Source organism: Arvicanthis niloticus, chromosome 1, assembly GCF_011762505.2.
Source record: "Arvicanthis niloticus isolate mArvNil1 chromosome 1, mArvNil1.pat.X, whole genome shotgun sequence".
NCBI lineage: Eukaryota > Metazoa > Chordata > Mammalia > Rodentia > Muridae > Arvicanthis > Arvicanthis niloticus.
The window spans coordinates 55,144,040-55,158,727 of record NC_047658.1 but is presented as its reverse complement, the minus strand read 5'-3'; the positions used below and the strand labels follow the sequence as shown (position 1 = coordinate 55,158,727).

The window sequence follows — 14,688 nt, the reverse complement described above, 5'->3', positions numbered from 1 at the left end:
CATTTCTCCGTGCCCTTGCCAAGACTTGTTATTTTATTTTTATGTGTAGTGTGTGTGTGTGTGTGTGTGTGTGTGTGTGTGTGTGTGTGTGTGAATGCAGTGCCTGGGGAGGCCAGAAGAGGGTATGGAATGCCCTGGACCTGTTCATTGTGAGTTTGGGAATCAAACCCTGGTCCTCTGAAAGAGCAGCAAGCTTTCTGAACAACAGAGGCCTTTCTCCAGACCCAAGATTCATTCTTTTCTGTTTGTGTTTGTTCGTATGTAGCCACCCTCATGGGTGTGACTGAGATTTTTGTCCAGGGTTAGTGCAATTGAATATCTTTTCACATGTTTCTTGACCATCTGTATATCTTCTCTGGAGAAATGTCTACCCGAGTCTTTTGCTTATTTTTTTTAAAATGAATTTTGTTTTTTGTTATTGTTCTTGGTTGTCTGGATTTTATGTTTTCACTAGATATATGATTTATAAGTATTTTTTCTCATTTGAGATCTGTCTTTTCAGTTTGATGACTATGTCTTAGAATGCATACCTTAAATTTTGATGTTAGCTACTTTTTTATCATTTATTTTACTGTTTAAAATTATGTGTGCGTGTATGTGTCTGTGTGTGGGTATGTGCATGGGAGTGCAAGTGCCTCAGAGGCCAGGAGCACTGGACTCACTGCAGGCAGTTGTGAGTCACCCTGCGTGGTTGCTGGGAACTGAAGTGTCATCCTTTACAAGAATACTGTGTGCTATTAACTTTTGTTAATAGCACATCTCTTCAGGCTAGGAGGTTTATTTATTGTTTTTAATTTTTTATTTACCATATTACCAGTAATTTATTTTGTAAAATACCTTCTTTCCACATGGTGAAGGTTTTATTGTTATAGTTTACAGAACAAAAAATTGAGATTTAGAAGGTTAAGCTGTGTGTCTTAGTGTATGTGTCTAGTCTATGAAGAAACTGGGATCGGGGTATAAGTCTGTTTGACTCCTAGACTCACACTTGACTGTTTTTTACCTCATGTACAGGTGTTTGCTTGCTTCTGTCTGTGTACTGCGTCCATGCAGTACACAAGGACACCAAATGAGGGTGTCATATTCCTTGATACTACAGTTACAAAAAATTGTTAGCCACCAGGTGGGTGCTGGGAGTTTTGCAGTGGTGAGAAGAAGGTTGGAGGGATAACCAAGGTGATCACTGGCGACACCTTTATTGATGAACATTGATCAACATCAGGAAGACCCTGGAGGTGGGGTGTTGCCCAGGGCACTTCCGGAAGCTGATTTGTTAGCTCTTGCAGAGTGGAAAGAATCTGCTGCAACCTGCCTTCCCTTCTTGCTTGAGCTGGTCATGGATGTTTTCCAGGTTTCTGAACAGCAACTCAAGGAAGCTGTGGCTCAGGCCGTGGAAGGCATCAAGTTTGGGAAGGACAGGCACCAGTGGAGCTTGGAAGGTGAGGGAAGTGGTGAGTTTACTTGAGAAACTTTCTCTCCGTAGAAAGAAAGCTTGGGGTTTGGCCATTAACCCACCTTCTACCTCAACACCATGAACACAGTCATGGTGAGCATGCTTGACACTAGATGACAGTTGAGAGACAGGAGCCCGCCAGTGAAATTTGACTCACCCTTTTCCCCCTGTGTGGGCAAATTTAAATGTGGCAGGTGCTCTGCAGTCATTTTTGACCCTTTCATTGTCTACTAGATGTAGCTATAGGCCTTGCCCAGATAGTGCCCCTATAGGCTTCAAATTTGCAATCCCTACTCTGTAATAATAGGCACTGGTAATTACAGTGACAGAGAACCCCTCCCATTCCCAACACTGTCACTGCTGTTGATAGCAGCAGAGGAAAAGGTGATCAGATACAGGGGAATGTTAGCTTTTATGCCTTCCTTCAGTGATTTAGGTCTCTCAATAAAGGTGTGTTACTCTGTGACTGAGGTAGAGCAAAAGCTTTTCCTTTAAAATGTGTTTGGATTGGAATCCCACTGGCTTTGGTGTTTTCTCATGAGGGTCCCTCAGGCTCCCCTAGTTCCACTGAATGAATCCACAAGTCACCAGGTCTCTGCAGCCCCCAGTGCCTTGAGTTGCAGCTTCAGGAAAAGGGGTACCTGTGATCATTTGTCACTAGGAAAAACCAGCATCTTAGAGATTTGTAGATACCACTCTACAGAAAACCATGGGGTGTGGGGTAAGAAAGGAAGGGAGGAAGGTGGGCTGTGTTTGCTCTTCATTTGTTGGAAGAAGATGGTACCTCTTCACGTGGAAGGTTCAAAGTGCCTCCAAACGTTTTCTTTCTTTCTTGAACTTCAAAGACAGCTTAGCAATGGTAGAATTGCAGCTCCTTTCACACACACGCAGAAGTGGAGTGTTAGGCTCATCCCAGGTAGAGTGCAGCATGTAAGATGTCTTTTAGGCTTGGATCAGCTTCTGTAGAAGGGAGTTTAACTGAGGAGTAGAGCTTGGTGGAACTGACATGAGACAGTGCTGGGGCTCTGCCACTAGCATGATCCACTCAAGTCAGAATGAGTTGGCAGGAATGGGTAGATCTGTATGAACTGCCTTCACCTCCAGCAGACCCTGAAAGAATTCCCCCCTGCCCCCCACTTTGGCATGGTAGCTTTCTGTAGCTGCAAAGCCTTGGAAAGGCTCACAGCTAGAAGCTGGTCACCAGTCTTCCCACAGCTGGGACACCGAGCTCTTGCATGAATAGTAATGCTGTGTGGTGTGAATGGTGCATCTCTGTGGCTGTCACACGCAGGCTCAGAAAGGTTGAGTGATGTTCTTGACTCAAAGGTAGAAAACTCACTGGAGTCTGAACCCAAGGCTGTCTAGTCTTCCCCTGAGCAGTGCAGTGTACAGGATGCTGCCTACAGTCCTCCTGTCTGAATGTTTCTTTGTGCTTGCCATGCAGGTGTCAAAAGGCTGGAGAGCAGCTGGCATGGGAGGCCCACGTTGGAGAAAGAACGTGAGAAGCACTCAGCGCCCCCACATCGAAGGGCCCAGAAGATCATGGTCCGATCCAGTAGTGACAGCAGCTACATGTCTGGGTCACCAGGGGGAAGTCCCTGCAGTGCAGGTGCGGAGCCATCGCCTTCTGAGAGGGAAGGCAGCACACACAGTCCCAGCCAGCCCCCAGGGGAGGAGCAAGAGCCGAGTCCAGGGGTCCCACCCAGGCCTCATCAGGAGAGCCCACCCCTTCCTGAGAGCTTGGAAAGAGACAGCCACCCACCACTGAGGCTGAAGAAATCTTTTGAGATTTTGGTGAGAAAGCCGACATCCTCCAAACCCAAGCCTCCACCCAGAAAATACTTTAAAAATGACAGCGAGCCTCAGAAGAAACTGGAGGAGAAAGAGAAGGTCACAGACCCTTCTGGGCACACCTTGCCCACCTGCAGCCAGGTAGGAGGGTGTGCGCAGTGGGACGTGTGTCCCCTGCAACATGCACAGCATAGCTGCCCTTGAGCATTAGATATGACTACAGGTTTCCTGTACTCTGGCGTAGAGAAGTGCTCTCTTTAAGCCCACTGTGCAGAGACATACGAAGCTTCGCAGAACCCAAATGGAAGTTCTGGGACTGACAGCTGTTGGCAGTAACACTCAGGGGTCACATGGCTCACGCACCAGTGGTTCAGCAGCAGGGTTCCTCTGTGGTGGGGAGGCTAAGCCCAGGAATCTGAGATGCTCTGCTTACCACAAGTAGTCACCTAAATAACTAAAAGAGAGGGAGAATGATTGCCGGTCAGAGTATGAGATGTTCGCGAGAAATTAACTTTGCCTCCTGTAGGTGAAGAGACTGGGGAAACCATCCTCTGTAAGTCTAGGTGTCCTCAGCTGGTACTTTGGACTTTTTGAGTGGCTCCTTCTGCAGGCTGTTGTGAGACTTACATCTTCTCTTCAGTATATAGCAGGCTCCAGCACCATGCCTTTTCTTGGAGTGGTTATTTCCCCATCACAGTGTCAAGACCTTCCTCTATTCTCACTCCTCAAGGATGGTGGATAGACAGGAAGGCAGGTGCTGAAACTTGAGCCCTTTTAACAAAGGACACTGTCTTAGTTAAGGATTCTATTGCCGTGAAGAGACACCATGACCACGGCAACTCTTATAAAGGAAAACACTTAATTGGAACTGGCTAACAGTTTCAGAGGTTTAGTCTATTCCTGTCATTGTGGAAAACATGGCACCAGGTAAGCAGACATGGTTCTGGAGAAGAAGCTTTGTTCTACATCTTGCTGTGCAGGCAGAAGAAGGAGCCTGCCACACTGGGCATAGCTTGAGCATATAAGACTTAAAAGCCTACCTCCTCAGTGACACACTTCCTCCAACAAAGCCACGACTACCCCCCAAGAGCCACACTTCCTAATAGTGCCATTCCCTATGGGCCAAGCGTTTAAACACATGGCTCTGAGGGCTATTCCTACTCAAACCACCGTAGGCATTGTGCTAGATATGACCATGCATATTGTTTTGGTTCATCCTTCCCAGGGTCCGAGGATGAAAATCCCAGTTACACAGAAGAGGAATTTACTTAAGTATGCATTGCTGAGGGGTGCAGCGAGGGCTGCTATGGGTAAAGTAAGGCCTCTGGAAATCCCCTAGAAGAAACCAAACTGCATGTTGGCAAGCTTCAGTGAGGTGGTTGGGGAAGGAAATTCTTGAGTTCCCTGGTGAAGAAGACACAGTGAAGGAGGAGCTGTGTTACCAAACAGGAAGTACAGACTTTCATGCAGCTGAAGGGGCAGCGGGGCTGAGTAGCAACCAGGGAGGGCGGGCTGTACTGTGGATGTGCTTCCCTGACTCCTTCTTCAGCAAGTACTCCATTGCTTCTGGGCCTGAGACTGAATCTAGAAGGCAAGTCAGAAAGAGGATGGTGAAAGGGTAGATATCTTGCTTTCCTCCTGCAGACCTAGGAAAGGAGAACAGGTGCCTTGATGAATCTCCTTGGCTTCCTGATTGGGTGGGACCACATGTAGGGTAGGGAGCATTGCCAAGTAAGACAGCCAGGGAAGGAAGCAGGTGTTCTGTAGGGAAGGCCTGGAGGCAAGGAGCCAACGTGTTTAAGAGAGCACACAGATACATATAAACACATGTACGTGCAACTATGCCACACACTCTCTTTGTCTGTCAGTCTCACTGTCTCTGTCTGTCTCTGTGTCTCTCTGTCTCTCTGCTTTCTTGGTTCAGCATCCCACATCTTGAGCAATCTATCTTGCCTTTGGCTTCCTTCCCTGTCCACACTAGCAACATTGTCCACACTAACACAAAGGCCATTCTGTGGCTGCTCTTTTGTGTTCTCTGTGGCCAGCAGACCCTTCTGTAACTTAGTCACACAATCAACAGAGCATTGTTGTGCTGGCAGAGAAATCACAAAGACAGGGTTCTAGTCTGACAGAAAACAGGAAGCAATTAACCTTTTACACCATTCTTAACACATCCTTGGCCACTCCTGGACCTTTCACAATAGATCTTACTGCCTGTGGCTCCATGTTCAATTCCTCTTCTCTCTTTTCTCCCTTTCCCCTTCGTTTCTCTTACTTTCTTCTCTTGTTTCTGCCTGTAGTTTTTTTCTCTCTAGAGTCCCAAGACCCTTCGCAAGCAGATATGTATGACATATTTCACATTTAATGTAACTAAAAGCAACCCAATTTCCTGTACCCAAATGACCTTCAAGATACTTTCCATGGACCTGGAGAGATGACTCAAGAGCACTGGCTGCTCTTCTAAAGGATCCAAGCTCCATTTCCAATACCTACATGGAGGCTAATAATCTCCTGTAATTCCAGTTCCTGTGGGTCTGATGCCTGCTATGGCCTCTGTCGGGGCTCTGTGGTCATTCACTTTGTCTCACAATGACACTCACATTTAAAAAACTGATTTTGTCTTCTCTGCTGAGTCCCCATCCTCTTGCTTTACCTCCTCCCTCTCTCATTCACCAAGTGCTGAGCCAGAAAACATTTGCCTGAGTAAATTTTTTATAGAAATCATATTAAATTTGGGATTAACTTTTAAAGACCTTTTCCAAAGAGAATGCAACATCAGAGGTATTGATTAAAAGGTAAAACGTGGATTCTGAGGAGACAGCCAATCCATAAAGGAGCTCCAGAGAACCATAAGGTCCTGAGCTCAGTCCAAGAACCCATGGCAAAAACAACAGCATGAAACCAGCATGGGGAAGCAGAGGCAGGCAGATCCCTGGGGCTTGCTGCCAGTCAGCTTTGCCAATTTGGGGATCAGGATCTGGATCAGGGAGTGACTATCTCAAAATACAGGTAGATAGTTCCTGAGGACCAACACCTGAAGATGACCATCTGGCCTCTGCACCCATATATTCACAGGAACACGCACACATACATACAAGTGCATACATACATGAGGAAGAAAAAAAAAGAGAAAAAGGAAGAAAGAGAGGAAAAGGATATCCATAAAATAGAATAGATCTCTGCTTTAAAGAAAAATTAAATTAAAAAAAATTCAGAAAAAATTTTTTTTCAGGAAAACAGATGACATAAAATGTATACCATTAGCCCAGGCCATACAGTCTCAGAAATAAAGCACATGTTTATATGAGAGTATGTTGAATCTAGCCAATACGATATGTATGTATGTAAACAAATGTACATGTACTTTAAATACCACACAAAGACAGAACAAGAAAAGTAGAGCATAAGAGTATGAGGAAGGACTGAATGCAGGGAATGAAAACAAGTTGGGAAGAAGATGGAAAATTAGGATTTTAGTGATCATGTGATCGTGGATTTTTTCTGCTTTTGGTGGCAGACAAGTACATAGAATATATCTGACCCTGGAAATGTAAAACGTAGTGTGAAGCTTCACGGCTTCCTTTTCAAGGTCCAATTCTAACTGTTGTATAGACTTTGGGTCTGGATAATTTTAGAGTGTATTTTTTTTATTTCTTTGTAAGTTTTTTTTAAAAATAAAGTTCATTTTAAAAAAAAGTAAGACAGACACACAGATATTATCTTAGTTCCTTTTCTATCATTGTAAAGAGACACCAAGGCAACTTATAGAGAACAAAGAACTTATTAGTCTTACAATTCCAAAGGGGTTAGAATCCACGACTATAATGGCGAGGAAAATGTCAGCAGGTAGACATGGTGCTGGAGCATTAGCTGAGAGCTTACATGTTGAGACAACAGTGCAGTAGAGGAGGGTTGGTTGGAATGGTGGGGGCTATTGAGACCTTAAAGCCCACCTCCAGTGATAGATGTACACCAACAAGGCCACACCTCCTAATCCTTCCCAAGCAATTCCACCACCTGGGGAACAAGAATTCAAATATATGAGCCTTGGGGGCCATTCTCAATCAAACTACCACAGACATACACCAAGGTCTTTTTCAAGATAGTTTGATGTCATTGGATATGCTTCTCTGTAAAATCACCCAACGATCTGTGGGTATGGATGGCTGTCACCTCACAGAGGTGACTCCTGAATGACAGGACTTGGGACCACCCCAGCACAGTAAAATATTTCTCTCTCTCTCTCTCTCTCTCTCTCTCTCTCTCTCTCTCTCTCTCTCTCACACACACACACACACACACACACACACACACACATCAAAAGCCTCATTTATATGGGCCCTGGCTTTGCCTTTTCTTCTAGAGGACACCATGCTTGCTCTCATGCTCGGTTGCCTAGGAAAGTCTCAGCTTTGTTCCAGAACCAAATGCAAAGCATTTCTCTAGCAAGCCTTCTGTGCTACTGAGGTTCAACATGCCTTCTGCTGACTCTGTGCCTCTGGCCCCTGAAGCTCACTCAGGCTTTGTGTTTACTATACCTAAATAGTAGATGGAGATCCAGCTCCTCCCAGGGCTGTTTTAAGGAGAATTCTAAGGTGGCAGCCCTCTCCACAGAGAAAACAATCTGCAATAAATTTATGGTGTTACCCTAGGTGCTGCAGAGGGAAGCTAGAAGTCGGGTGCTGACTAGGCACTAAGCTTGGGAATCTCAGTGTGGAGCTCAGTTGGTAGAGTGTTTTTTTTTTTCTAGTAGAAAAGAAGCCTGGAGTTGACTTCCAATACCATATAAAACAGTAAGGCGGTACAAGGCTTGCATCCATGCCCTTGGAACATTCTTGACCACACAGAGAGCTTGAAGCTAGCTTAGGATACATAACACCTTGCCTCAAACGAAATCAAAATTGGGTCTGGCAAGAAGGCTCAATGGGTAATTGTGCTTGTTGCTAAGTTTGATGATTTGACTTCAGTCCTCATGTGGTAGAAGGAGCGATTCCTACACATTGTCCTCTGATACTTAGGCTTGGGCTGTGAACACAATAAATAAACAATGACTAATGTAATTTAAAGAACTTAAAACCAGTGAGGCAAGCAATGGACATGCTTTTCTTCTGAGTGGGCTTAGGTCTTAATTAGGCAACACTAGAAGACAGTTCCATTGGCCCCTGTGTGTACTTCCCTGGGTCAGATAGTTGGCCAACATGCTATTTTAAGCAAAAATGGGGCCAGCATATTTTTTATCCCCACCTCTTGTGCCCATCACAGACAGCCGGTAATTTTCTGTGTCTATGATGCATGGTCTTATTGGGCACAACAGGTCATTGGAAGCCTAGGCACACCTGGAGCATCTAAGAGGAGTTAGCTGTACAGCAACCTCCCAGGAGAAAAGAGACCCCTTCCTCATGGCTGCTGTGAGTTTCCCTCTAAAGGTGTCTGAATATTCACTTTCAAGTCAAAGAGTGCCTTGCCTTCTCGCAGCTGTAGACTACCGTTTTGACACAGTCTGGCTTCCTGTTTACACCACAGGAAACCAGAGAGCTGCTGCCGCTGCTGCTACAGGAAGACACTGCAGGGAGAACCCCTTGCACCGCTGCCTGCTGCTCAGGACCTGCAGCCAGTACGCAGACTTCATCCTCCACAGATGGAGAGCCAAGGAGGAGTGCCAGCCCAGGTGAGCCACCATAGGGATCTTCCAGAAGGAAGATCTTTCTGGAGAAAGTTCTATGGATTAAGTAGAAGCTAGAGTTTGGTCTGAGGTCAGTGTTTTGCATGGGCACAGTGGACACAGCCTGTGACTGAGGTTGGTGGACAGTGAGGCGTCCTGAGTGCAGGGGCAAGAGGATAGTGGAAGTGTTCTTTAGAGCGATAGATACGCTTCCTGGTTGAAGCAGTGGTTCTGGGGTGTTGGTGTTGGTGTTGGGAATGCGATCTATTCCTGAGGGTCTAAATGATCAGATGCCCAAAGATTATAATAGCCCAGTTACTCTAAGCAGGTGGGTGTTAGCAAGAAGTCACGCTTCATCCATTATGCCCAAATCTGAGAGTGCAGCATAGGAAAAGCCGGAGCAGTACTTGCTGACTGTCACCATGTCAAGGAGGTGAATAGTAATGGTAGATCCAAGTGGTACTTCAGTAAACCCAACCTGGTATCTTGGTTATTTAGCAGCTTATTAGAAAGAACAGAGGATCCTGGGTTCACCCATTGTTAGCTGTGATTCTGGGCCGTCGACGTTGCCTTTGTCAGCTCATTCACTAGTGAGCAGATATTAAAGGCCACAGAGAATCCTAATATGTGATTCACTGCAGCTAGCACATGGTGAATGGTAGCTGTATGAGGCTGTGCTTTCTGCCAGGGATGAAGGAGGAAAGGGTGCCATAGACCCCTTCCTGACCTGAGGAGCTCCCAGTGTCACAAAGGGTTAAATAGGGAGGCTACACATATATGAAGGCCTCTGGAGAGTTAAGGGCATTATGAATGATCTCGATATCTCACCCAGACACCCAGAGAGTGCCCTACCAAAGGAGAGTGGTCCACCTGACCACACTTCCTTCTCTTAGTCACCTTATTGAGGATACACCCATGTTTACAAAGGACTTGCCTGTAGAACCTTGGACTCGTTCATTCTTACCATCTCAGCCCCTTACAGCTGAACATTTTGTAAATGTAGAGAGAGGCTGAGAGGGCCAGACTTCCTTGCTGAAGTCCCATAGTCACTAGCACCCGCCCAGGCCTTCATGATCATGCATGGGTCCTCTTTGGTATCATCTGAGTTCTACTTCCCTTGCGGCTAGGCACTGTGACAGGACATAGGAGGAAGCAGTGTTCCACATACAAGGGTGCCTTCTTATATAAAGACTGTCCTTAAAACAAAGTCCAAGCAGCCTAGTTGTACATAGAGAAGGATGAGGCATGGTGAACACAGAGAATGACCCAGTGGCTTCTCTCTTGACTGCTAGGGCTCACGCACCACCCTCTCCTATTCCTCAGAAAGGGAGTTGAGTGCAGAGTCTCCCCCACCCCTGCAGGTAGATGTCAGTTTAATATGATCTTATTCTGAGAAAGCATCTGCCATGTTGCCCCTTGGACATGGCAGCCTGAGAACATGATGGGCATAAAGTGGATGATGAAACTCCTTGTGGGGCTTACCACATCCCCATTGTCCGAGCTATAGCCCACGTATATCAGCTCAGAACCCAGAAAGGGATCCTTCAGTCCGATGTGTAGCCAAAGTTCAAAGTCAACGCCACAGCTTTTCTCTCCCTAAAACAGTTTCATCAATTCTTTTGATTGAGAAAAACTTATTTTTCAAGCAAGCAGGTCAATGACCTGAGTGTGGACAGAGTATCATACTCACATGACTTTGTGATTTCCAAAAAAAAAAGTCAAGTCTGTAGGTATAAGATATGCCTATGAAATGAGGGAGCCCCAGGAGCTGTATACACTTTACCAGTGGACATAACCACTCTTCTTGCTTTTGAACGGCACAGATAGTCCAAATCAAATATGGTGACCAACTTGAGACTTTAAAAGGCAAAAGAATTGTTTCCACTTTCCATTTTTCTTTGGTTACATTATCTGTGTGACGACTTTAGACAGTGGAGAGGACATTAGAGTGGGAAATCAGGTGACGTGGGCTCTTACCTGACTCTGACTAGAGTCCTCTCTTGTCAAATGACAGCAGATATTTTCAAAGAACACATCTAGTTCTAGGATGTTTAGATGGTCCATGGCACTCTCCTCTGTTTCTCCAGTTTTGCCTGTTGGTACCCCAGTTAGGTGACAGCCTTTGGCGCCAGCGCTCACCACGTTCACGGTTTCTGCTCCTGAGCTCTTCAGCATTGTAACTTGAATTTAGGAAGAAAATCCCCAACAGAGTATAATGCTCAGGTTTGGCTTTGTTTCTGCCCACCAGAGACTCCAGCATCCCCAGGAAAACACCCGCTGCTGACGAGGCAGGCACGGATGGACTATAGCTTTGATACCACTGCTGAAGACCCTTGGGTTAGAATTTCTGACTGCATCAAAAACTTATTTAGCCCGATCATGAGTGAGAACCGTAGCCATATGCCACTACAGCCCAACAGCAGCCTTGGTGAAGAGGATGGGACACAGGGCCACCCAGAGGGGGACCTGTCAAAAATGGACACTGCCAATGGTGCTCCCAGAGTTTACAAGCCAGCAGATGGCAGCACTGTGAAGAAGGGGCCCCCTGTAGCCCCCAAACCAGCTTGGTTTCGGCAGAGCTTGAAAGGTCTGAGGAATCATGCCCCAGACTCCAGAAGACCCCCAGAAGTAGCCTCAGCCATTCAGCCAACACCAGTTTCTAGGGACCCCCCAGGGCCACAGTCTCAGGCCTCCTCCTCCATCAGGCAGAGAATCAGCTCCTTTGAAAACTTTGGCTCCTCACAATTGCCAGATAGAGGAGTCCAGAGACTGAGTCTGCAGCCCAGCTCCGGGGAGACTACCAAACTTCCAGGAAAGCAAGATGGGGGCCGCTTTTCTGGTCTCCTGGGTCAAGGGGCTACAGTAACTGCTAAGCACAGGCAGACAGAGGTAAAGCCTATGTCCACAACCTTCCCTAACTCCTCAGAGGTCAGGGACCCAGGTGTGTCTGAGTCTCCTCCTCCAGGTCCACGACCCAGCCCAAAAGCTTTGTCTCCAGATCCCCTCTTGAGACTGTTGACTACACAAACTGAGGATACTCAAGGACCAGGCCTCAAGATGCCAAGTCAACGGGCACGCAGCTTCCCCCTGACCAGGACCCAGTCCTGCGAGACAAGGCTGCTGGATGAGAAGGCCAGTAAGCTTTATTCCATCAGCAGCCAGCTGTCATCTGCTGTCATGAAATCCCTGCTGTGCCTTCCATCTTCAGTCTCTTGTGGCCAGATCACCTGCATCCCCAAGGAGAAGGTGTCTCCAAAGTCACCTTGCAACAACAGCACAGCTGCAGAGGGGTTTGGTGAAGCCGTGGCCTCTGACACAGGGTTCTCTCTCAAGTGAGTGTCTGTGCCCTGCTTGATCTCCACTGTATCCCTCTTTCTATTTTACATTATATAGCACTTAAACATTTCTCAGACGCACTGCTTAAAACATCATTTCATCTCATTGTGTGTGTGTGCATGTGCATGTGTATACGTACACATGCACATTGGAGTTCTGTCTTCCATGTTAAGGAGTAATTTACGTAACAGCCGACCTTGGCTGGGATGGAAAGTGGGGGATATTACCAGGCTCCTGGTAAACTGCCCACAAAAATACAGGAGGCAAAAGAAAGGTCCACTCTTGGCTTAAGGAGCTCTGGGTGAGGTCAGGAGATGCTATCCAGTAGGAATCTGTTTTGCTCTTCACATGGGTCCAGGACCTGGGAGGGAGCAGGATATTTAGTTTCAGCTCAGCCTCTGACTCTGTGAGCAGAGTCCTGGCTTGTACATCCTGTTCCCTTTTTAACTAGAGTCAGGAGGTGGGTGCAACCAGCTTCACATATATGAGGGTTAGTAGGGAATCTGGATCTTCTGCTGCAAGGCTGGGTCTTCTCTCTTGAATCAGCTGTGATTTATTTACTGTTGGCGCTGCTGAGAGTGGATATGCCATATCCAACAATAGAGTTCCCGAATAGCTTGCAGCTCGCAGAGCCCCTGGCAAGATGGAGTTGATCAAGAATCTTGCTTTTCACACTGTGTTATCTCTGCTTGTGAAAGCCTTTCAGAGCTGAGAGAATATTCAGAAGGTCTCACAGAGCCCGGGGAACCCGAGGACAGGAACCACTGTTCTTCTCAGGCTGGCCAGTCAGTTATCTCCTTGCTGAGCGCAGAAGAACTGAAAAAACTCATTGAGGAAGTGAGAGTCCTAGACGAGGCGACATTGAAGGTAGGTTGCCTGGGTGCACATCTGCAGTGACAAGGGCTGTTGTTTGTCATCCTAGCTGAGCCAGAGGGGAAATAGCTAAAGAAGTTCATGGGCCTTAAGGTTTGTTATGGTGCTGGGTGGCAACAGGTCAGGTTTTGTCCTGTCAGTGGTAGAGGGACACCATGTCACTTGACACAGCAAGTGTTAACACCTGTTCTTAGCTGGGCTGGGCTGGGCTGGGATGTGTGTGTGTGTGTGTGTGTGTGTGTGTGTGTGTGTGTTGTGTAGCCAGGCCCCTGGTCCTGGTATCTTTTGCCATTTTATGAATGAGAAGGGAGGTCCATGGTCACGGAGCCAGGGTGCTCTGACTCTAAGCTCATTCTCAGTGTTATGCCAACATCCCATGGGCTACTGACCTGGCCTGAGTGTCCAGAGAGAAGCCACATGGTGTAGCACTACCAGTGGTGAAGAGTATAGATGAGGTAAGTTCTCTCCTTGAAGCTTTCATTATTTCCTCTGCCCACCTCAAGGTGAGCTCAGGAGGGCCTTGTGTCTCAGCCTGAAAGCTCTACTTCCCATGTAGTTGCTGAGCACAGCCAATGGGGCTTAGAGAGGAAATAGCCCAGCCAGAGCTGGGTCCGGCAGTCAAGAGTTGGCATTGTGGATCTCACTCTCTGGAAGCTTCTGAGGCTCCATACCCTATATCTGCACTGGGATAATGAAGACTGGGAAGGACCAACTCTATTTTTATTGGAAGAGTCATGGCTGCCCTTTCAAGGTCAAAGGTGTGGTAGTTAAGTCTGATGAACCCACATTGCCTTGGGGCTGTGCTTTCTCTTTACAGGGTCTCGCTAATCACTTGTAGCCATTGGTCCCTAAGACCTGAATCAATAAAAAAATAATAAGCTAGGAGGAAAACTTCAAGTTCTGAGCTGCCTATCTAAAGTGTCAGTAGAAGACTTTGTTTCTAGTATGGCAACCACCCACAAGTCAATCAAAAACAAAAAAATAAAACACACACACACACACACACACACACACACACACCACTACCACCACCACCATCACCATCATCAACTCCTAATAATTTGATATCTGTGGGCCGTGTGGTTCCATGAGACCTTCACAGTCTGGTTCCTTCTCTGACCTGGGAATTTCACATTAAGAGATCATAGAAGGCCTTCAAGTCAGGGGACTCTGGTAGCCCACAGCCAATGAACTGTTTTGTCACGTTTTTATTTCCTAGTACCATATACGAACTAGTTGTCCGAGAGCTATGGGCCTGAAAATAAAATTTATTTGATCTTTTAAAGTGCTTGAATGTCATAAGTCCTATATTTCTGAGTGTTTTGTCTAAAGGGAATGAGCCAGTAGCACTTGGGTTGCCTTCCTCTGAGGTTGCCAATCCTAATATGCAGACATATTTGGCCCGCCTTCTTTGTGCCTGTCTCATGCCTGTCCATCTTGCCCATGTATGTGACCTCCATGGCTCTTGTGGGCACTGGAGCTCCAGGATCTAGCTCGAGACTAGAATGGGAGCCTCTGCCTTTGGTTAGTGTAGGAGAGTTGTCCTGGCTCCTGACTGAGAGTTTCCGTTTGT

General features: G+C 46.7%; 1 protein-coding gene across 8 annotated transcripts in view; it reads left to right on the top strand.

Annotated features, from left to right (window-relative positions):
• Positions 1-14,688, top strand: part of Il16 (interleukin 16) — a 139,928-nt gene that overhangs the window by 118,935 nt on the left and 6,305 nt on the right. For 4 of the 8 annotated variants that reach the window (XM_076937108.1, XM_076937096.1, XM_034505928.2 and 1 more), the window contains 5 exons: positions 1,352-1,451; positions 2,898-3,385; positions 8,768-8,912; positions 11,155-12,238; positions 12,941-13,109. In XM_076937108.1, the coding sequence (XP_076793223.1) occupies positions 1,352-1,451; positions 2,898-3,385; positions 8,768-8,912; positions 11,155-12,238; positions 12,941-13,109 (1,986 nt within the window). Of the gene's footprint in view, positions 1-1,351; positions 1,452-2,897; positions 3,386-8,767; positions 8,913-11,154; positions 12,239-12,940; positions 13,110-14,688 lie in introns of those variants that run through there. The other 4 variants (XM_076937099.1, XM_034505920.2, XM_076937119.1 and 1 more) reach the window with 3 other exon arrangements.